This window comes from Furipterus horrens, unplaced genomic scaffold (genome assembly GCF_987537825.1).
Source record: "Furipterus horrens unplaced genomic scaffold, mFurHor1.1.pri manual_scaffold_7, whole genome shotgun sequence".
Lineage (NCBI taxonomy): Eukaryota > Metazoa > Chordata > Mammalia > Chiroptera > Furipteridae > Furipterus > Furipterus horrens.
Window position 1 is genome coordinate 20,867,028 of NW_028327177.1, and position 23,933 is coordinate 20,890,960.

At 33.3% G+C, this 23,933-nt stretch overlaps 1 protein-coding gene across 1 annotated transcript in view; it reads right to left on the minus strand.

Moving 5' to 3' along the window:
• Positions 1 to 224: 224 nt before the first annotated feature.
• EMC2 (ER membrane protein complex subunit 2) overlaps positions 225 to 23,933 on the minus strand; it is a 44,454-nt gene continuing 20,745 nt past the window's right edge. Inside the window, exons 6-11 of the mRNA XM_090282760.1 lie at positions 21,602 to 21,687; positions 21,393 to 21,452; positions 16,319 to 16,400; positions 15,564 to 15,674; positions 14,448 to 14,552; positions 225 to 489 (exon numbers count right to left, since the gene is read on the minus strand). Coding sequence (XP_090138886.1) covers positions 403 to 489; positions 14,448 to 14,552; positions 15,564 to 15,674; positions 16,319 to 16,400; positions 21,393 to 21,452; positions 21,602 to 21,687 — 531 coding nt within the window. The 3' untranslated portion in view covers positions 225 to 402. The remainder of the gene's footprint in view (positions 490 to 14,447; positions 14,553 to 15,563; positions 15,675 to 16,318; positions 16,401 to 21,392; positions 21,453 to 21,601; positions 21,688 to 23,933) is intronic.

Here is a 23,933-nt window from a genome sequence, read left to right on the forward strand (position 1 = left end):
GATAAAAAGGAGTTAGCTAGAAATTGAGAGTACTAAAACATCTTCACCATTTAAGTGTAACAAAAAGAATCTATAATCTTCATATGCAAGTTTAATAAATCATCATGGTTTATTTAACAAGGTTATTTCTACATCAGATTATGGTTTAAAAGCAGTGACAGTAAGAGAATGATGTACAATCAATAAGATTCTTCTTAAAATTTTTCTTCCATGGACTTTTGGACTTTTCCCATCTTCCTGCTTATCGATAAAAGGCGTTTTTAAGTTTATATAAACGCATTCTTTACAACTGCCTTAACAGAAAATTATTATATAAATAGCATCAGACATTTAGTAAGGAAGTCACAGGGCAAGAAGTTCAGTTGTGCAGTTGTGAAATGTAATGTGAAAGTTTTTGAAACCTTAAGACTGGGTAATCTGAAGTGTTTCCAACATGTCTTCGACTGCTTTGAGCGAGTATTTGGTCTCCTTCTTACTTCGACCTGCAAACTAATTTTTTAAAAATGCAATTAGGCTTAATTTCAATGTCAGGTTCAAAACCACAACCTTACTTTTGAATTGTTAATGGGAGTTAACATTATCTATTTTATCACTAAACAGAAATCAAATGTTTTCAAACAAAGGTAAAACATAAATGTAAAATATTTTCTATTAAACATTTTTAAGTACAAGATATCTCTAAAATTACTTAAAGTTGGCCATGATTCTTTAAATTTTTCCATTTAGTAGTTGTCTAGGTAATATCATGCTTCTGCAGTAAAGACCTGTCAAATAAAACTTTGTTATATATTGCAATGAGGTAAACATGTTTTAAAATGTGCATTTCTAATTTAAGTTGTAATTTACTATATATAAACTGGGATTAAATTTTACAATGAAAACAACATTCAATGCTACTTTTATATATTTAAACCAAATTCATGACATATTAAATGCAATATAATGCACATAATCAGTGGGGGAAACACTGCTGAATACCCCATGCTGATTTCAAAATGAGTTTTCTAACTAGACTGACAATTCCCATCATTTATCAGCTTGATTTAACACTACAGATTTACTCGATAAGTAAGTATTCCTGATGGGGGTAGGTTTACTATATCTTGTATTATGTATTACCTATTTTCCCCATGGTTAAAGTACTAACATTTATTATTAACAACATATAGTATTTTCAGTTAACATCTAAGCACTCAATACATTTTCATGTGACTGGTCTTTCCTTCAAATACCAATGCTGTCTTAAGTACTTAGTGCTTGATTTATGATGTGTTCCTTCTCTTTTGTAATTAACTTAATTTGGCAAACTTCTCATGACCTGTTGAGAAAAAGTAAGTGATCAAGCACAGGTAACATCATAGAAGCAATAGGTTTCAGAAACTGCTAACCTGCCTCTGACCTCTCTGGCTGCAGCTTAACACTATGACTCCTCTACTTCCTAAACCATTAGCTTCTGTAGTTGAATCTTGATTTGATAGAGTAAATAAAGGGGATTTCTAGAGGAAATGCCAGGAAAAGAGAAAAGCTCCTAAGACTCAAAATCCTTTTATCTTTAATAAGATATTACTAATTTAAAGAATTCAAATGTTAAATACACAAGTCATAATTACAAAATATAGTAACAGAAACACCACATTTAAAACTTTGCCTTTTCATAATTCCCTTTGGTGAGTAAAGGATGTGGGTGTTCCTATTACTCCTATTATCCAGTTGATAAATTCACTTTCACAAGGACTTACAAGAACAGAAAGCCTTTTCTTTTACCACTGCCTATCCAAAGTGAACAGGAATGGTTCTAATCAGATTCTTAAAGGTCTAATTCTAAGAAAAAGCTTTGATGGGTTGGGGGAGGGGTACAAAACAGGATACCACATAATAACACTTACATAGCAAAATAAAAATTAAAGATTTCCTGTAGAGCTAAAGTCTTAATAAGTATTTTAAAATACAGCAATTTTCTTAAACATAATAAAAATAGTGTGAATTTGTAATTTTTTAATAATTAGCTAATAAAAATACAACCTAAGTTTGTGTATCAATACTACTGCCAACCAGTGCTATTTAGAATAAACAAAACAAACTTATCTGTGTCAGAACAAATAAAAAGAAAGTTGGAAATATAAATCAATCACTTCAAATTTTCCCTGACATGCAATTATTTTGTCTATTCCAGAATTATATGGCAATTTACCTGATTAAGCTGTAATCCTATTTTTCCCTCAAATCATGATTTAATTTTCTATTTCCCAAAAGGATAGTAATAGAATCACCTCCACAATCATAAATAACATGGATCGCTTGCACAGATGAATTTAACAGTGTACCAAAGAAGCATTTATCTGGAAAAGTATTGTGTGTAAGTCCACATTAAAGTTTTTCATGAGCATTAATCAAACTTGCCTCTACTGAACATGCTAAACCAATTACCTAATTGAAGAGCAAGTAGTAGCCATATTCTGTTTCATTATTAAGTAGAAACAAAGAAAGAAAAAGCAGTTCTTAAAACCTCATTTTCTCTAATTTATAAATGTCTAGAAAAACATTACACTAAGGAATATTTTTCTTTATACTTGTTTATATGCCTAGACATGAGTCATGAAGTTCTCAATTAGATCCCACATTTTAACTTACTAAAATGTCAGTCTCTGAAAAGTTATACTTTTTTCACATTAACCACAAATTCTTCATTTTTCTCTTCATATAGTTAGATTTTGCTTAAGTAAAATATTCTTTCATAATTCCCTGTTGGGTTTTAAAGAAAACTCACCCCAAAGAGCACAAATAAAAAAATTTGATTATCAAATTCAAAGGTCAATGATTTATTCACTGTAACAACTGGGGTAAGCTGGGCTAAAATTTACCTTACACAATTTGTGGAAAATAACATGAGTATACGAAGTAACAGGATAAATAAAATGAAAGACTGGATGGATGAATCTCAAAAACATTACACTGAGTGAAAGAAGCCAGGCACAAAGGAGTACATAACCTATGATCTCATTTATATAAAGTCCAGTACAGGGAAAGCTAATTTATAGTAATAAAAATCAAATCAGTACGTGTCTGTGGTGTGGAGCTGACTGCAAAGTGGCAAAAGGGAACATTCCTGCGTGATGAAGATTCCGTATATTTCTTAAATGGGGTGGTGGTGAGAGGGGAGCATATACTTGTCAAAACTCAAAAGTATACCTAAAATGTATGTGCATTATTTTATGGAAATTATACCTCAAAAAACTGAATAAAAAGGAAGGCAACATAAACAAAAGCAGAAGGATGGGACTATGGAATTATACAATAGTGTAATAAGTTGCCAAATGACCACATACTTCTCTTCTCATTGAGAAGTAAAGTGCTGCATTCCTGGTCTAGGCTGACCATATTATTTACAGTAGTCCCTCTCTATATCGCAGCTTACTTATCGCGGGATTTTTAAAAATATTATATTTAATTATTTATCGCGGGTTTTTCGCTATATTGCGGGATTTTGCAGTACTGTATACGTATGTTGTTAAAGTTACATAGGTTTAAGAGTGTAGAATATGTTTAAGAACATAAGTAGTGTTTATGAAAGTGTGAAAAAGGTTAATAAGGGAATGGAAACGGTTTGTAAGTGTGTAGGAAGGGTTTATAAAGCCTTAAAATATATATAAATACTAAAATAAATGTAAGGTTTCTACTTTGCGGATTTTAATCTATTGCGGCGGGTGGGTGGGTCTAGAATGTAATATCCGCAGTAAATAAGGGAATACTGTACTTGGCTCAATGGAAAATTAGCAACATGCAAAAGCTCGAAAAGCCCTTGTCCACTAGAGTTTGCCCGTTTGCTGCTCTTGGAACCCTGGGACCGCCATGTAAGCCCAGGTTAACCTGCCAAATGAGAGACACACAGACCAACACTCCAGCCAACAGACAGCCAACTTTCAGATACTTAAGTGAGGGTATCAACCACTAGCATAGGACAGAAATATAAATAAGCCCAGTTGGGACTAGCAGATTTACTCAAGTGAGTCCAAGCTGAACAGCTTAGCTACAGAATCATAAGAAAGTCAGTCATTATTTTAAAGCACCAAGTTAGCAAAGGGTAAAAGATATACATATTTATGGAATCAGAGTCACAGAAAGAGAACCCACAGCCTCTACAGAAAAAAAGGACAGAGTATGTAAGCTTCAAAAGCAACAAGAGATTTTACTTAAAATCTGTTACTGGTGTCTAGAAGCAGAAATAAATTTTGCATGATGGATGATTCCTAGTTGAGAAGAATTGTAAGTTGCTAAAAACCTGACATGACCAACTGAGAGATGTGTTACCGTCCAAGAAGACAGAAGCTGGCAAAAATTCCTTGTCCGATAGAGGCAAGAAAAGGCAAATCATACCTTCAGTAAAGATGTGCAAAACATCTGAGAATTATGGAGTTTACAGTGAACTTAAAGGCTGAAGAGCGTAAGTGATGCTCAGAGCTCTTTACAAAGGACACAGAGACCTTATGAAATGAGTCTCTGAAAAGAATATGGATCTTATAAGATACAATAAAAATTTTTCAAAAATAAGAATGGCAGGAAGGGCAAATATAACTAAAGAATAGGGCTTGGATCTTTGAACAATGGCTTAAATTACTGAAATGGGGTCAGGGGTAGTGATAAAAGAGCATCTCAATGCGGGGAGGACATGTTTCCCTGCTTTTAATGTTACTGAAGAGACAGGAAAAAAGAAAAAAAAAAACCCAAACAAAACTCTGAACTTAGTTATTATGGAGACCTTTAGATATGAAATGAAAAGAGAAACAAGTGAGGTTAGAATATCAATTGTTCATATGAGGAATTATTGAAAAGAAAGTCGGAAACTACACTTACAGCTTCCGACACATTTTACCTGGCACTTCTTTATAGAGGCAGCGTATTGTGGCCACTGAAATTACTAACTCTGGAGTTTGAAAATAACTCTGTGATTAATCAGCTATGTCACTTTGGGAAAGTAATTGAATTTTTTCATGCTTTAATTTCTTCATTTGTAGAAAAGGACAAGTACCTAGCATGTAATAAATTTCCTATAAATTTTACTACTATAACTGTTATTGTTATTTCAGTATTATAATTCAATGAACATAGCAGGCATAATCAAGTGAATTTAGAACACGTGATTAGTAAATGCAGTGTAATGTGTATTACATGACTTGGTAAAAGTTAGTATTAACATCTTTAGTCTTCAGAAAACTTTCATTATGCCTGTCTTGCAGATGAAAAGTGAAAACCAGAGATGATTAATAACGTGTCTAAGGTTAGAGAGCTAATGAATGTGAGAGCCAAACTCTGAAGCCAGACAACATGGATCTACCATCTGCGTTCTTCTCTCAAATAACATATGGCACTGTGTTCCACGGAGTGGGACACAAACGGAACACAGATACAGAGAGAAGCACTCTGGATAGCTAATGGGGGTGGGGTGGGGACTGACTTCTATTTCACACGTCGGAACACAAAGATGGACAGGAACACTCTGGATAGCTAACGGGGCATGGCAGGGGGAACTGACTTCTATTTTATATGTCAGAACACAGAGATGAACAAGAACATTCTGGATGGCTAATGGATGGGGGATGGGGCTGACTTCTGTTTTACATGTCAGAGCACAGAGATGGACAGCAACACTGTGGATAGTGAATGGGGGGAATCGGCTCCTATGAGTATTTCATACCACACATAAAAAAATCAGTCCCAAATGGATTCAGAATCCTAATGTGAAAGCAGAACACAAAAAGTCTCTAAAAACACTCAAGATCTTATCTTTATAACTAAGAGTAGTTAACAATTTCTTAAACACAAAATGCATAAACCATATAGGAAATGAAAGATTAAGTTGAACATATTTAACTTCAGAACTTTTATTCATCAAAATCATGTAAGAGTAAAAACAAGGAGTGAAGAGATCCTTACACATACAATAAACAAATGGTTCAAATTAAGAAACTGAAAAACAAAATAAAAAGTCATAAACCAACGAAAATGATAAGGCAATGAACGATCAATAAACATGAGAAAACTACTGAACCTCACTAGTCATCAGGCAGACGCAATCACCTAAATAAAATGTATATTCATTTTTTAAGGATCCAAGATGGCAGAGGAGTAAGTGGAAGCAACACTAACTAACCTTCTCCCAGGACCAATCTGGAATTACAACTAAATTCTAGAGAAATCATCCAGAAAAATAAACTGAACACTAGCTGGAGAGAAGCCTTAAAACCACAGTCAGATATAAGAAACCACTTCACCACAACATGGCTGGTAGGGAGTGCGGAGAAACAAGAGGGCTGGCTGAGCTCTCATGGGCGACAGCTAAAGTGCCGGTGGGATATTTCAGAGGCCAGGGGTTCTCCCTGAGAAGTGTGGGTTCTAAACCACAGGCCTGGCTCCCCAGGCTACAGCACCAGAGCTGGAAAGGAACCCAGAAAACATGCAGCTGTGAAAAGCAACAGGTTTTCTGTCTAGCAGGGAGACACCACTGGAGATGCAGAGGGACAATGCACAAAACGTCATTTGCAGTCACTTACCCTGGGCTCTGGCAAAGGGAGGGCAGAGTGGACTAGAGACACTTGAAGAGAGTCTGGTGATAGTAGCTCTGGAGAAAACTGAAGGAATAAATGCCAGGATCCCTGTGCTGAGTCATTCCCCATACTGCAGCAGCCATCTTGCTCAGGCAGAGCACTCCTCTCTGAATAACATCATCCTGAGAGGAAGCAATACTCCCACCTGCAGGAATTGCTCTACCCTACTGTGTGTGCTTAAGCCTGACTGCTGATTACAGCTTGATTAGACTGCTGATTACTTTAGCGGCTAAAGCAGAAAATAAAAAGCAGCCCAAATGGGAAAACCAAGAAATGGACCCCAAATGAAAGAGTAAGAGAATTCTCTAGAAAAAGAGCTAGATGAAATGGAGACAAGCAATTTATCAGCTAGTTTAGAGTAATAATTATAAGGATACTCAACAATATGAAAAAAGACATAGAAGCCATAAAAAAGGAACAGTCAGAAATAAAGAATGCAATATCTGAAATAAATAATACACTCGAAGGAATAAACAGTAGGTTATATGAAGCACGGGATCAAATCCTTATTTTGGAAGACAAGGTAGAAAAAAAACACCCAGGCAGAGCAACAAAATGAAAAAAGAATTTTAAAAAACTAAGAAACATTCTGGAAAACATGAAGCATAACAACATTCACATCATGGGACTACCAGAAGAAGACAGACAGCAAGGGATTGAGAACCTATTTGAAGAAATAATGACTGCAAACTTCCCCAATCTGGTGAAGAAAAAAGTCACAAGACCAGGAACCTCAGAGTCCCAAACAAGCCAGATCCAAAGAGGACTAGTACACCCAGACACATCATAATTAAAATGACAAGGAGAGTATCCTAAAAGCCACAAGAGAAAAACAGATAGTTACCTACAAAGAAGCACCAATTAGAATGGCATCTGATTACTCAACAGAAACATTTTAGGACAGAAGGGAATGGTATGAAATATTCAAGATGATGAAAAGCAAGGACCTACAACCAAGGCTACTTTACCCAGCAAGGCTTTCATTTAAAATTGAAGGAGAAATAAGGAGCTTCCCAGACAAGAAAAAGCTAAAGGAATTTCTTAAAACCAAACCAATAATGCAACAAATGTTAAAGGGCTTGCTTTAAAAAAAGGAAAAAGAGAAAGAAAAAAATAGTAACAGAGGAAAACAGTCTAAAAATAAAATGGCAATACATATGTATCGATCAATAATCACCTTAAACATAAATGGCTTAAATGCTCCAATCAAAAGACAAAGGGTAGCTGAATGGGTAAGAAAACATGACCTATATAGATGCTTTCTATCTCAGATGGAAAGATACACACAGACAAAAAGTAAAGGAATAGAAAAAGATATTTCATGCAAATGGAAAAGGAAAAAAAAGCTGGGGTAGCAGTACCTACATATGACAAAATAGACTTTAAAACCAAGGCTATAGTAAGACAAAGAAGGACACTAGTAAATATTTATGCACCCAACATAGAGCACCTAAACATGTAAAGCAAATCTTGATGGATAAAGGGAGAGACAGACAGAAATGTAGTCATAGTTGGGGATTTTAACACCCCACTGACTTCAATGGACAGATCTAGACAGAATATCAACAGAGACAGCAACCTTAAATGACACTAGATCAAATGAATTTAATTGATATCTTCAGAGCATTTCACCCCAAAGTAGCAGAATATACATACTTTTCAAGTGCATATAAAAAATTTTCTAAGACAGATCACGTATTAGGACACAAAACAAGTCTCGATAAATTTAAGATTGAAATCGCATCAAGCATCTTCTCTGACCACAATACTATAAAACTAGAAATCAATCACAAGAAGAACATTGAAAAGCACACAAAGACATGGAAGCTAAATAAAATGTTATTAAACAATGAATGTGTTAACAATGAGATCAGGGAAGAAATTAAAAGATACCTTGAAAATAATAAAAATGAGGAGACAACAATCCAAAATCTGTGGGACACTGGAAAAGCAATTCTAAGAGGGAAAGTCACAGCATTAGAGGCCTATCTCAAGAAACAAGAAAAAGCGCAAATAAACAATCTAACCTCAAATTAAAGGAACCTGGAAAGGAACATCAAACACAGCCCAAAGTGAGCAGAAGGAAAGAAATAATAAAGATTAGGGCAGAAATAAATGAAATAGTCAAAAAACAAAAAACAAAACAACAGAAAAGATCAATGAATCCAAGAGCTGGTTCTTGGAAAAGATAAATAAGATCTATAAACCTTTAACGAGACTCATCAAGAAAAAAGGAGGGGGGAGAAGGGGATAAAGAAGAGGAAGGAGCTATTCAAGAAGTAGTATGAATGACCCATGGACAGGGACAACAGGGTGGGGACTGACTGTGGGAGAGGGGGTAGGGAGGTGGAGCAGGGGAGAGCAATGGAGGAAAATAGGACAACTGTAAAAGAACAATAAAAAAATGGAAAAAAAGAAAGAAAAAAAAAGAAGAAAGCACCCAAATAAGTAAAAATCACACATGAAAGAGGAGAAATAAAAACTAATGCCAAAGAAATACAAAGAATTTTAAGAAAATATTATGAACAATTATATGCCATAAACTGGACAAGCTGGACAAAATGGATAAATTCCAAAAATACATCAGGAAGAATCAGAGAATCTAATGGGTTACACCTAATGAAATTGAAGCAGTAATAAAAAAAAAAAAAAAAACTCCCAAAAGTTTACAAAAGCCCTGGACCAAATGGCTTCACAGGTGAATTTTACCAAACATTCTTAGAAGAACTAACACCTCTCCTTCTCAAACTATTTCATAATATTCAAAAGAGTAGACTCCCAAACTCATTTTATGAGGCCAGTATTACCTGAATTCCACAACCAGATAAAGACACTACAAAAAAAGAAAATTATAGACCAATATCCCTGATGAACATAGATGCCAAAATCCTCAACAAAATTAGCAAACTGAAAATAGCAGTTCATCAAAAAGATCATACAACACAATCAAGTGGGACTTATTCTGGGAATGCAAGGTTGGTAAAACATTCACAAATCAATAAATGTGATTTACCATATAAACAAAATGAAGGATAAAAACCACATGATCATAGCAATAGCTGCAGAAAAAGCTTTTGATAAAATCCAGCACTCATTTATAATCAAAACTCTCAGCAATGTGGGAATACAGGGAACATACCAAAACATAATAAAGGCTATATATGATAAACCCACTGCCAGCATCATGCTCACTGGGCAAACACTACAAGCATTCCCCTCAGGATCAGTAACAAGACAGGGATGTCCACTTTCACCTCTCTCGTTTCACATAATACTGGAAGTCCTAGCCACAGCAATCAGCCAAGAAGAAAAAAAAGGCACCAAATTGGAAAGGAAGAAGCGAAACTGTCTATTTGCAGATGATATAATACTGTCCATAGAAAACCTCAAAGATTCCACTAAGAAAATACTCAAACTGAATTCAGCAAAGTAGCAGGATACAAACAAGATCAATATCCAGAAATTAGTTGCATTTTTATATGCCAATAACGAACTAACAGAAAAGGAAATTAAGAGAACAATCCCATTCACAATTGCTTTAAAAAGAATAAAATACTTAGAAATAAACCTAACCAAGGATGTAAAAGACCTGTACTCGGAAAATTATAAGAAGATACAAACAGTGGAAGCACATACCATGTTCATGAATGGGAGGAATTAACATCATTAAAATATCCATGCTACTCAAAGCGATCTAGTTTCGATGCAATTCCTATCAAGATTTCAATGACGTAGTTCACAGCTAGAAGAAATATTTCAAAAATGTATATGGAACCACAAAAAGCTTTGCATAGCAACAGCGATCCTGACAGAAGAACAAAGTTGAAGGAATCATGCTACCTAATATCAAACTATACTACAAGGCCATAGTAATCAAAACAGCATGGTACTGGCATAAGAAGAGAGAGATAGATCAATGGAACCGAAGAGAGCCCAGAAATAAGTCCATACCTTTATAGTTAATTAATACTTGACAGATGAAGCAAGCACATATAATGGGCTAAAAATAGTTTATTCAACAAATGGTGTTGGGAAAATTGGACAGATAGATGCGGGAAAATTGGACAGATACAATCAGAAAAATGAAACTAGACTACCAAATTCAAAATGGGTCAAAGACATGAAACCATAAAAGTCCTAGAAGAAAACATAGGCAGTAAAATCTTGGACACTGCCCATAGAAATTTTTTTATCATATATATCTCCCCAGGCAAGGGAAACAAAAGAAAAAATAAACAAATGGGACTACATCAAACTAAGACGTTTTGCACAGCAAAGGATATTATCAATATAATAAAGACAACTCACAGAATGGGAGAACTATTTGCTGATACATCTGATAAAGGGATAATAGCCAAAATTTACAAAGAACTTACAAAACTCAACACCAAAGAAAAAACAAATGACCCAGTTATAAAATGGGCAAAGCATCTGAATAGACTCTTCTCCAAAGAGGACATACAGATGGCCAAAAGACATATGAAAAGATGCTCAACGTCACTAATCATCAGAGAAATGCAAATTAAAACCACAATGAGATATCATCTCACACTTGTCAGAATGGCCATCATCAATAAGTCCACAAACAACAAGTGCTGGAGAGGATGTGGACTGGTGCAGCCACTGTGGAAAGCAGTATGGAGATAACTCAAAAAATTGAAAATGCATCTGCCTTTTGACCCAGCAGTCGCACTTCTGGGACTATATCTATAGGAACCCCAAACAATTCAAAATTACAAGAGCACCCCTACGTTCATCGCAGCATTATTTACAATCACCAAGATACGGAAGCAGTCCAAGTGCCCATCAGTACATGAGTGGATAATGAGACATTTACACAATGGAATACTACTCGGCTGTAAAGGAGAAGAAAATTTTACTCTTTGCGACAGTATTGATGGACCATGGACCTGGAGAACATTATGCTGAGTGAAATAAGCCAGTCAGAGAAAGACAAATACCATATGATTTCATTCATAGGTGGAATCAAATGAACAAACTGAACTAAGGAAAACAGAGACAGACTCATAGATGGACAGCAGATGACAGATAGGGAGGGAGGTTAGCAAGTGGAGGGATTGAGCCAAAAGGAAAAAGGAAAAAGGAAAAAGGACTCACGGACATGGACAACGGTGTGGTGATTGCTGGGGGAGGGTGTATAAGGGGGCTAAATGGTAATGGAAAAAAATAAAGATTAAATTTTTAAAATGCATATTCATATAGACTACAGTACAATGAAAATGAATAAAATACAGACATAAAGAAGGATTAAATTTCATAAAAATAACAGTAACACTGGCTAAGCAAAAAATAAATATATTATAATAGTGTAAAGTTCAAAAAAGGCCAAACACTGTGGGATTATACATCCGTACTCCTGAGCAGAGCAGAAGGAGTAGAAATAGAGAAGCAGGACCATGAGAGCTTTAGAGTGCTGTATGTTTCTACTTACTGATGTGGATACATTTACCTTGTAAAGTTCACTGAAATGTACATTTATGATGAGTTTCTTTTTCCCGTGTTGTAATTTAATAAACATTGATTTTAAAAATATAGTAGTCCCATGTCAAAAAACACACTCACTGAGAAGCTGTTGTTTTTCAAAAATGTCCTGAAAACAACAATGCATTCTACATGCCATTAGTTTTATATTATACAAGTCTTACCGTTAAACTCCTCTCTCTAAGCCTACTGTTTGAAACCCCATTATAGATCTGAGCTATCTCAAACTGCATTTGAGGAAGCACAACCTACCTAATATTTATAAATATTATGACTTACATGCCAACAGAACTAACATTCTCTATAATATACATGTAATAAAAATACAGTTACTTTAAATGATGTGATCATGGGGGCACTAAATTTTTTAACTTCCCAAACTTCTCTAAACAGGAGTACGAAAACAAAGAAATTTATAGGGGCAAAACCAAAACCAAAATAACAGAAAACAAGACAAGAAGACAACTTCAAAAAAAGTACATTGGAAGTACTCCTCCAGAACACAGAATGTGGTTGTATCAACATCAGTAGCAGGACCTACGAAAAACCAACAGCTGTGTGTTAGGAGCAACAGGAAGTAAAAGAGTACAATCTACTACTCTACAAGCCACAGAAACTATAAACTGATGAATCTGTGAATGGCCTGCAAAAACAGGACAGTCCCAAAGGCTCCAAATCAAACAAATGCACAAAACCTGCATGCAAATGTGATATTAAGTCTAACAAAGACCTCAAAAACCTCTGAAGTATGTAGCAAATACCCTCTTTCTTCCAGAAGGAGAAACAAAAACAAAAACAAAAAGAACAACAACAAACCTCATACTGAAGGAAAACTACCAGAAACCGAAACCAACCAAATTGATCAGGACAGAAACCCCAGGGGAAGAGGAGAGATATTTCAAATAAAGGCGGAGGGGAAGGCCAGGAGGGTAGTGATGCTCAGAGACAGCAAATCCCAGAAGAAGTAAACAAAACAAAACAAAACAAAACAAAAACTAACAACAAAACCCAGCATGCAAAGCTGAAAGCAACACCTAAACATTTCAGATCTGTAGAGCTCTAGTGTAGAACAGAGGGCTGGAGGGCTGGAGTCATAAGATCTTTCTGAACCAGGCTTAGTTCAGACAAAGGGTGAATATACAGAGGTCATATCTGAGTTCTCCTCAACAACGAATATGAAGCTAGAGAGAAAGTCAAGCTGGAAAAATTATTCTACTCTATCTCTGACTCCCCTACTGCATAAAAACTTTTTCCCAATAGCCCAGGAAAATTCTCTCATTGAAACATGGAAAACAAGAAAAAGAATATGAACTCCATAAAAATTATTAGGGAGAAAATATTGTGAAAGAAAACGAACGATACAGGAGCTTGGAAAGGAGAGCGAATAAACATAATTGGAAACCTGAAAAAGAAAACTTAAGCAATCAAACAAAGTAAATTAAAACTATAATTTTAAAGGTGAGTTTCTCAAATTAAAAAAGGACTGAACCCACATTTTAAAGGTCTATTGTGTATCTGAGAAAATTAGCCCAAGAATTAATCAACAAAACATACTGTATTTTAAAAATAAATTTAAAAAATTCCTTAGGAGAACCAGACAAAAAGTCTAAAAGTCACTTATTAGGGAAAGAAAATCAGGATGGCATCAGGCTTTGACAGCAGTTATTTTATCTGGGGAAAAACAAAACAAAACAATGGAACAATATGCTTAAGAGACTTAGTAATGTTAGCTAAAGGTTTTCTAAAAAGCCAAATCATCCTTCAAATATAAAGAGTACAGACAGGAAAGTTACAGGCTTGCAAGATATGAGAAGATTGTTTTTCCGTGAGGCCTTCCTGAAGAATCTCCTTGGGACAAGCTTCAGAAAAATCAGGTATGGCATATAAGCAGAGTATATAAACTCTGTTATATAGTTTGGTTTGGTTACTTTTAGGCTTTTCTTGCTCTTTTTTCATTATTTGAGATATTTCTGATTAATAATACACTCAAGATACTTCTTATTAATACACTCACATACACAATTTGCATCTGAAATGCATCCTGCAATTTGTTTATCCTTTTTGGATTTTCAAAATTACTATTTATTTGCCAAATGCAGACTACTGAGACTTCTAAATGGCAAGTCTAATTATGGGATCAATCATAATAGTAACAAACTTCTTTTGAAAAAAAAAAAAAAGGAAAAAAGATCCTTACTACTACAACAATTTAATTCTGCACATTTGATAAAGGTTCAAAGGCACAAAAGTTCAATGATAAACATCTGGAATTGTAGTTTGCAGAAAAAGCAATAACTAAGAAATACATTAACTAACTTATAATATAAAATTATCAATACTAACCTGATAAGCTCTGTTTATTTGACTAGCTGCCCAACTAGCATATTTCATGTTGTCCTTTTTTGTTTTTGCACTTGCTTTTGGATTAGAAGCAATATGACTTGCCGACTAAAAACAAAACAAAAACATCAAAAATAAAATGCCCTTTTCCTAATAAAATAATTAAAAACATGTAAGGTCACAGTTGCAATGGAATGATAACAAAGTTTTAAAAATTGTACTAAAACAACTTATAAAAGAAAAATAGAGTTGAATAAAATTTTAGTGTTTAAAAATGACAATATATCTTAAAATACTGAATAATCCAAAGTAATGGAAAGAAAAAAATGTCTTAAATAATATCTAAAATTATTTTATTAGTTGTTTACCACAGTTCTTAAAGGTAAAATTCCATTTCTTTCCTGAAAAGTATTTCATTTGTTTCTTTCTGCTTCCATCTCTGCAATCAACTCTTTTCACAGAGCCCAAATAAGGCATTCATCCAAAAATCTACGAAACACTAGGATAAATTAAAATTTCAAAGAACTGGCCTATTAAAAAAAGTTTATTCTTCCAGGCATTCTGACTATAGAGAGGTGCTTATTTTATATATATTTCAAAGCTCAGCAAATTCTTTTTACTCTAAAGCTCTTGTTAATTCACTTTTCTAAGCTTGTCATTTGGCATAAGTAAACAATAAGACGATTTAATTACATGCTTCTCACATTTTTTTCTATATCTTAAAAAATTTTAATTTGCCATTACAGATTTTATTTCTAATGTCTTTTACTGCCATAGTTTAAAAACATTTCACATAATTTTAATTTAAGGTAAGAAATATAGCCATGTTGGATATAAACCCAAGAATGTCAAAACAATTAAGAAATAGGAAGGATTTTTATCTGTAACTATTTAATTTTATAGGATAAAATCTCATTTCTGATACAATGAAACTTTACAATGAAATGTCAAATAGGATGTATTAACACTCAAAAATATAATTGCTTTATAGCCTATTACTCATAAGTAACTAGAGAAAAATATTCATATGCTCATAAAAAACAGTTATTGAGTAGGCTAGTTAATGGATTTTAAATGACAGATTTGTTAAAATAATATTAAACATGCACCTTAACTCACCATGTAAAGTCCAAACAAAGCTCTCATATTTCTGTTGTTCAATTTCAATGCCTGTGCAAAATACTTTCTTGAAAGTTCAAGGTTTTCAAGTCCACCTTGGGTATATTTAACCTGTTAAAAACTGCACAGTGCTGAAACCTGTTTATTTTACTACTTTGAAATATAGCATGTTTCATCATACCATAGGCATTAGGAATTAAAACATATTCTGTAAACAAATGCAAGATGTTTAAAGAACTTTATCTTAAAATTATTAAAACTAATCTAAGTTTTAATGTATAACTTCCCCCCCAAAACTATTACCAGTCCTTAATAATGAAGTCCTTCTAACATTATAGCATTGAATTATATTGTTATCCTTAATAGTAAGCAAATAAGATAAATACTTGCTACTTCTCAAAGTACTAACCTTGATATGAATTTTCTAGAAAATAAATTTAAAAATCATAATCACTATAAATGTTTTAGAAGCCATTAAGTGGTGACAATTATGGCATAATTAATTGATTATTAGAAAATAGTATACAAATAGAAATACAAAGAATTTCACTGTTTTAAATAGTGCTTTTAACAAGAAGTATTTTCCATTACAGTATTAAAAATTTTAAACTTTTACTCCTACAAGTCAATTTTCATCAATGTTTTAAATATTTATATATTTGCCTAACATTGAAGGACACAATCTTAGCTCCATAATAATACTCAAACCGACAAAAATAAAATCACATACAGTTGTTGTTTTTGAGAACACTTACTTCAGCATACTGTTGGCAATATAAGTGGTTGTGTGGATTAGTCATCATAAGCTCCTCTAAACAAAAGGCTGCTTTAGCATAGCTGAAAAATATCAAGACAAAAAATTAAATTTAAAAGTCACAAATTTTAGTTATGCCTTAAATAATTTAAAAACAATTTTAGTGATGTTAGACATTTTATTTTATCCCTAAATAATTTAAATAGCTTTATTATAAAGGACTTATTATTCTGAATTCATAAATATGAATAATATTTATTTTTTAATGAAATGAATAAACAGAGGCTTAAATCCTAAAGCAGCCCACAAACAATCAATGCATATTACATTTTTCAAAACTGGGTCACTATTATGACATCCAAACATTAACAACATAGACTTCAAGACCTTGGATCAAGTTACATGTAAAGTAACTTCTAGAACTCCACAGATCATTTAATAAAATAATCAAATAGCTAAAGTGTAAGCAGGAAATAAACATTTTATTAAATACTCTCTATTTACTAAAAATCTTTTACAGACATAAATTTTCCAACACAGTCTATTACAAAGGCTTTTCATTACTTAAGTTTATTGTCAAATACAAAATCATAATAGTTAAAAATTTCTAAACCCACGAAAAATAGATCAAGTTAGTGGCTTTCATATACGCTCACTGCTATTTAATCATGTGGTAGAGAAACAAAAATCTTGCTGAAAACCTAAGGAAAGAACTGCCGCAAAGGGCTCTGGAAAAATGGTTTTATACCATGAGACTATAATCCCCTTTAATGTATTTTATGTGTTTAAAGTCAAGTGAATATCCTCACTATTTCCAGAAAATCCTAAAGAACACAGGGGTCCTAAGATTTATTCCCAGTGAGGAGGTGATGAGAGTCCCCATCACAAAAAGGCTTCCTATAGTTATTTTTGGCTTTTGTCACCAATATGCAAAGGCACCTATCTTTCCACTAATGTCTGATACACTTACTTTTCAAAATACATGTTGCAATTTCACACATGTGACTAATAAGAGCTAACTTTTATCAGATGCTCATTATGTATTATTTCTCTAGGTGTTACAAGTATTAACTCATTTAATACTCCAAAACCTTAGGGAGTAGGAAATTAATATCACCACCCTATAGTTTAGACTGAGGCACAGAGATTAAACTGAAACCCAGGCTATGCCATTCCAGACAGTCTACACTCCTCTTAATCACTGACCATATTGTCTATAGCCCTACATGCCACAGTGAAAACTTATGATGATGATGGTAATGAAGATGTAAATGCTAACACAAAAACAGTTATAACAATGAAATCCAAAGGGCCTGAGGAATCAAAAACACCCTGCAGATTACCCCCATATCACAGTATTTTAGATTTATAAAGATTCTTACATATAGATTATCATCAAAGATTATGCAGCTACTTTGCCCTTTCATTTTTATATCCAAAACCTGGTTCTTGACATGATAGGTATATAACAAATGAATGAATAAATGAGTGAACAAATGACTGAATAAATGTCTACAACAGAGGTACTGATATTTATCTGATACTTATTTTTTATCCTATAAAACAAGGTGAAAGTAGTCTTTACTTTAAATATCTAACTTCATCCAAATTCTTTGTTCCTCACAAAAGCATATGCACAGTTTAGAGTATTTGTCACTAGACTGCATTATTAACATTATGATTTTTCCTTGTAACATTTTAATAATTCCATTTTTTATAAAATTCTAGTTAGGCTGGACCTACATAAAGGAACTATAATCACTATCATAATTAACTTATACTAGCTGCTGCTTACTGATATAACACCGAGTTTTAACTACAAATCAATGTGTTTTTGTTTATAATATATAATGGTAGAGCTAACATAAATTATAACTAATTTATATTTAGAACAAGTAAAGTATCTCAACGTGGTCAATCAGTATAACATAAACCACTTGAGTAACTAAATATATACTAGAATTTATAAATCAGAAGCAAACTTAAAAGTAACTTAAAAATATAAAAAACTACATGACAGAATTCTATATCCCCTTTTCTCTATATAAAAACACTAAACAGGCTTGTATGAACATTCTACTGTGGAATTTACAGTAAAAAGTTCTAGATCTAGACAAGCAATGCTGCCTGTGACCTATTATATTTAAAATAGCTTATAAACTATATGCAGAAAATATCAAAATGTTAAATATATCTAGCAATTCCTAAATTGCTACATTTTTGCCAGTGTCCATAAAACTGTGCTAAACTGACATACCACTATAATTTACTACTTCTACCAAAAGAAACAAAAAACAACAATCCTACCTACTGCAATCACCTGCCCAAACAAAATCAATTAAGTGAAAAGATTCTGATTTTCACTTCAAAAAATCTGAAGATCTTTATTTCCACATACTCTAAATCTGAATATTCCTTGAAAAAAATAAATGGCCATTTTGTGAACTAGCTTTAAGACCAAAAAGAATTTTGTGATACAAGATAAAAGGAAAAACTGAACACAATTATCATTTCCTCTAGAAAGAAATTTTTCAAATACTTTTCTGCCTTTATATTTTTTAATTTCTTGGGATTTTTTTCAGTTTATTTTTCTTAAGTGTTCTTTCAGGTATCTCAATAAACTGTTTAGAGATTCAAAACAAAGCAAAACTTAATGTGGCCATTACAATAAGTTTAATGATAGGTTAAAAATAAAGTGTTACCTATTTGAGAACTAAATACAGAAATATTAAAAACATACAAAACTAAGGTAATATATTTATATATTTCTTAGAGGATAGAACACATGAAAGCAATAAAAATGGATATATCTGACCACTTAAAAATAAAATGTGTAAGTTAAAAAAAAATCAATATTAAAAGAAATATAACAAACAAGGGTATGCTTCTGAAAGAACAAAGTTTCCAACCATTTATATAAAGAGTTCTTAAAGAATTTTTTTTAAGGTGTAACCGATTTTCACCTATGAAAATTTGCAAAGATTAAAAAGAATGATAGCACATAGTCTTGTTAAAGGAACGCTGATAACTGATGGTGTGAGAGTGAATAATTAGGAATTATTTATCAAAATCCCTGAAAATTCACGTATCATTTAATCAAGTAATTCTACTTCTAAGAATTTAGCCCCCAAAAAGATTTAAAATTAAGACAATCCTAATGATAGCTACAGTTCTCTCCATAAAAATAAAATAAAATAAAATGAGGCTGCCTTGGCTCAGTGGAATGAAAACCAGCCTGCAAACAGAAAGTCACTGGTTCGACTCCCAGTCAGGGCACATGCCTGGGTTGTGGGCAAGGTCTTTGGTTAGGGGACTGCAAGAGGCAACCAATTGATGTTTCTCTCCCTTTCTGTCTCCCTCTATTTCCCTCTCTCTAAAAATAAATAAATAATATCTTTAATAAAATAAAACAATCAGTACAGCATTGGAGTGAAAATGAAAAACAACCTATATATTCCCCTAGACAACTAGCTAAGAAAACTAGGTTACATTAATAAGATGGAATAATATAAAACCACTGAAATCACACTGTAAAATGTTATTGTGATAAAAAATTTTTGACGAAATATAACTAAGTGAAAAGCATTAGGCTACGAAAGATAATTCTATTTTATGTTTCTGTTTGTTTCAAGAGGTAGTAAAAAAATAATAATGAACTGTAGTTAACTCAGGATGATGCAATTATACATGATTTTTGTCTGTCTTTATTCTTTATAGGGTTTTCCAATTTTTTTGCATTTTTAATTTTTAAAAAATTCTTTGATGATTTGAAATGTTTTTAAATGCTTTTAAACACAAATTTTCAAAAGGCACAAAATATTTTAAATGACTGTCATTTGTTTTATGGACAAAATAAAACTTTATTTTTATTGCATTTTGAGAAGTCAGTTCATGTTAAATTATATATTGTATATTTTATAAACTATGAAAATAAAATTATTACCATTTAAGCCAAATACACTACCACTTTCGTACATAAGAGAATCTTGAGTATGTTTACATATGTGAACAGACAAGCATACATACATCTATATTGAACATGATTTGGGAAATAATTTCGTAAGGGAAAACAAAGATAATCTGAGTCAAAGTATGGAAGAGAGCTGAAGACTTCTTCCGAGAATATAGTACACATTCATTAAATGACAGCTATAATCTTAATTTTAGCTCCCACTTATATTAGAATCATGCAATCTACTACCTTGATTCTCCATTTCCTGTGCAAAGGCAAGAGACGAATATCTTCTATTTTATTTCCTGTGTCAGCTATTTATACTATGAGAATGAGATTAACTATCATGCATAGTAAGAATATGTGCACAAGAATCTGACTCTATTCTCTCTAAAAGAAGAAAAGAAACAATGTGATAGACTTCAGATTCAGAAGAACTAAGGGAAAAAAAGGAAAAAAAAAAAAAAATGTCCTGCCTCTACATGGAGGTTAGCGTTAATGCTGTGATATTAGAAAACTTGCACTAAGACTAGGCTAATCCTCTCACACTGGGATTTCCTCCTGTCACTGCAGCAATAAAAAAGCTAACAAAAACATTAAATATCCAATAAGCCAGTTCCTACAGCATTCAACATTCTTGATTATTCTTGGTTTTTTACCCAGGCAACAGAATGCTCCTATTTTGGAAGAGTTGATTCTCTTAGTACTAAGGCTAATAAATGCATACAATTGACAGAATTTTTAAACAGCAGGGAGCAGAATACTCTTTGTATTATAAGAACAATTTAAACTCTAAAAATTCACAATTTTGATTCACTGAAATAACCTTAACTCAGCAAATGCAGGCCTTTCTAATTCCGAAGAAAATCTTATATATTTGAAAGAAAAATTTAATTTCCCAAAAATAATTTAGAAAACACAAATGACCTAAAGTAATTCACATATTATAACCAATAAATCGCTGATTTGTTATTTTTTCATTTAATTATTTATTTTGTTCATTTAAAATGACACACAATTCATACCTTCTCACCAATCCTTCAGAAAGCACTAGGTTTCACTAACTTATACAGTGATGAAAACTGCATTCCTAATAAAATTTTATGTGTGCTTAACAACTTACTCATGTTCATTGATATAAAGTTCTGCAAGTTCATGCCAGGCTTCTTGGTCTCCAACAAATCTAGTGAGGGAAAAGGAAAATAAGTAAGTGTGTAGATATTCAGTAAGTAAGAGGCATGTAGGCAGAAAGGAAAATCAAATGCAAATTCCATTTTAATTAAAAAAGATTTCTCAAAAAAACAAAACACAATCCTCTTGTAAGACACTCACTGTTCCAGATATTCATTCAGCTCCCGAATGGCCTCCACATTTTTTCCCTGGGCTTTTCGAATGGCAATCTTACGCTTTCTTGCAGCCTAGGGTTGACATTAATAAAGGATTAGGTACTTATGATTCCCTGGGTTTTCTTAAAGAAGGTAATCTGACTGTGCAAATTATTATCTCAATGCCAGTGAAACTCCATTGTACAACCACTGCTTAGTGGGAGTTTATAAACATACCCCATGACATCCCACTGGGGAATTCAAACATTCCTCTAACAATCACATATGCTTTACTTTTGATGTACACAATGTATGCATCATTTCATTCAAATAAATAACTATCCAGATTCTGATAATTACAAGCCAGCAGGGAATTCTAATCTTTATTCAGCCTAAAGTCCTTTACTCTAGCTCATTCATAAGATCTGTATCTTAAGAGACAGAGGGAAAGTGAAGATTAGGAAAAAAAATCTCACCATGGCCTCTTGAATGTCATTATACAAATATGGCTTCTGATAACTTTTTCACAATTTTAAGAGAACAATCTATCTATGAGTCTTTCAAATGAATAATGTAGGCCCTGAAAGGCATATTTAAAAATAAACAAAACATTTAAACTTGCATTTTAAAGTTTTTTAAATGATAAATATAAAAAATCAATGATATGTATTTATGCGTTCACCAAATATACACTGAGCATCTACTATTTGATAGTTAGTATGCTGGACAATGATAATATAAAGAGAAAAACACATCAAATAATAAAAAACAATGATAAGAGATATCTAGGCAGCTATGGCAACATGGAGTAGATCCTAACACGTATAGGTTGTAGCAGAGTGGAAGAGGAAGAAAGTCAGGAAGCAAAAAGTGCCCCAGATGTGATACCTGAACTGAAATAGAAAGGGCAAGCAGACATTAAGAAAGCAAACAAGGAAACTGTGTTAAGGACACTGATTAACAGGAGGAACACTGGAGCAAAGCATAGTGTGTAATCAAGACTATACATTTGAGGCTGGAGCGAAGAGTCAGGGACTGGAGTTGGAAACTATATGAAGTATTAAATTTACAGCTCCTCCACCTCTGTTTATTTTATTCAATGCAGAAGGCTAAATAATAAAACACACTAGGGCCAGGTTAAACTTATTAATTATAACCATTTTTTAAATATAACACATACTCCACCAGATGCAAACAATGGAAGTAAAATGAATGGATCCTCTTTAGACTAATGGAGCTACCTGTCATGGAGTAAGAAAGGTGGGGGTTTTATTCTGAAGAAGTGGGAGAGAAAAAAACCAGAGAGAATCAAGAAACTCCCCACTAAGACCAATAGCAATATTTACAGTAATAGTGATAACAATATTTTAGTAACAAAAAATGATCTACATGTTAAAAACATATATCCTCAAATATTCTGCTCATACCAAAGGGCTAATACAATACCTGTCACACAGTAGGCACCCAAATATACGTGAGTAATTCCACTATGTAAAACAATGAAAGCACCATAATATATGTAAAATTTAGAAAGTCTCAAGAATTCATAAAGAAAGCAAAAGTTCTAAAAGTATCTCCATCTTAAACCCTTTGGAAAAGAAAAATATTAAGACTTAAAATGAAAGCATTATTTGAAGTTATTTCGAAAACAGGTGAGGAATAAATGAACATATAATTAAGAAACTAATTTACTTTGGACATATAATATTTAACTTCACCAAACCCAACATTATTTGAATCATATTTAATTGTTTATTCCTTCCATTTTTCATGATACTTCTTCCACAGGCCATATATAGAGCACGGAGTCCAGGTTTTGGGAAGAAGGAAGGAAGGAAAGGAAGGAAGGAAGGAAGGAAGGAAGGAAGGAAGGAAGGAAGGAAGGAAGGAAGGAAGGAAGGAGGGAAGGAGGGAGAGAGGGAGGGGGAGGGAGGGGCAAAGAGGGAGGGGGGAGGGGGGAGGGAGGGAGAGGAGAGGGAGGGGGAGGGGGAGGGGGAGGAAGGAAGACTGAATCCCAACAAGGGCCTCCTACTAGCTTTCTAACCAAGGGCAAAATATGTATCAATGTAAAGCAAATAACACAATACAGTGATACCTCAGCTAAGGAGTGACCCTGCTAATGAATTTTTCAGCTAACATAGATTTTTTTTGCTGTTTTCTGACTCGGCTAACGAATGTTTTAGTGGATGCGCGCACTAACATAAAGCAGCAAACATGAACAGTCGGGCCATTCCAGGAGCTTATCTTTTCCGTCTGTATGTGTGTGACAAAGAAATGAGCTGACCACATCACATAGGGGAGACCCACCGACCCGACTGGGTTGTTTATGTTGGAGACAG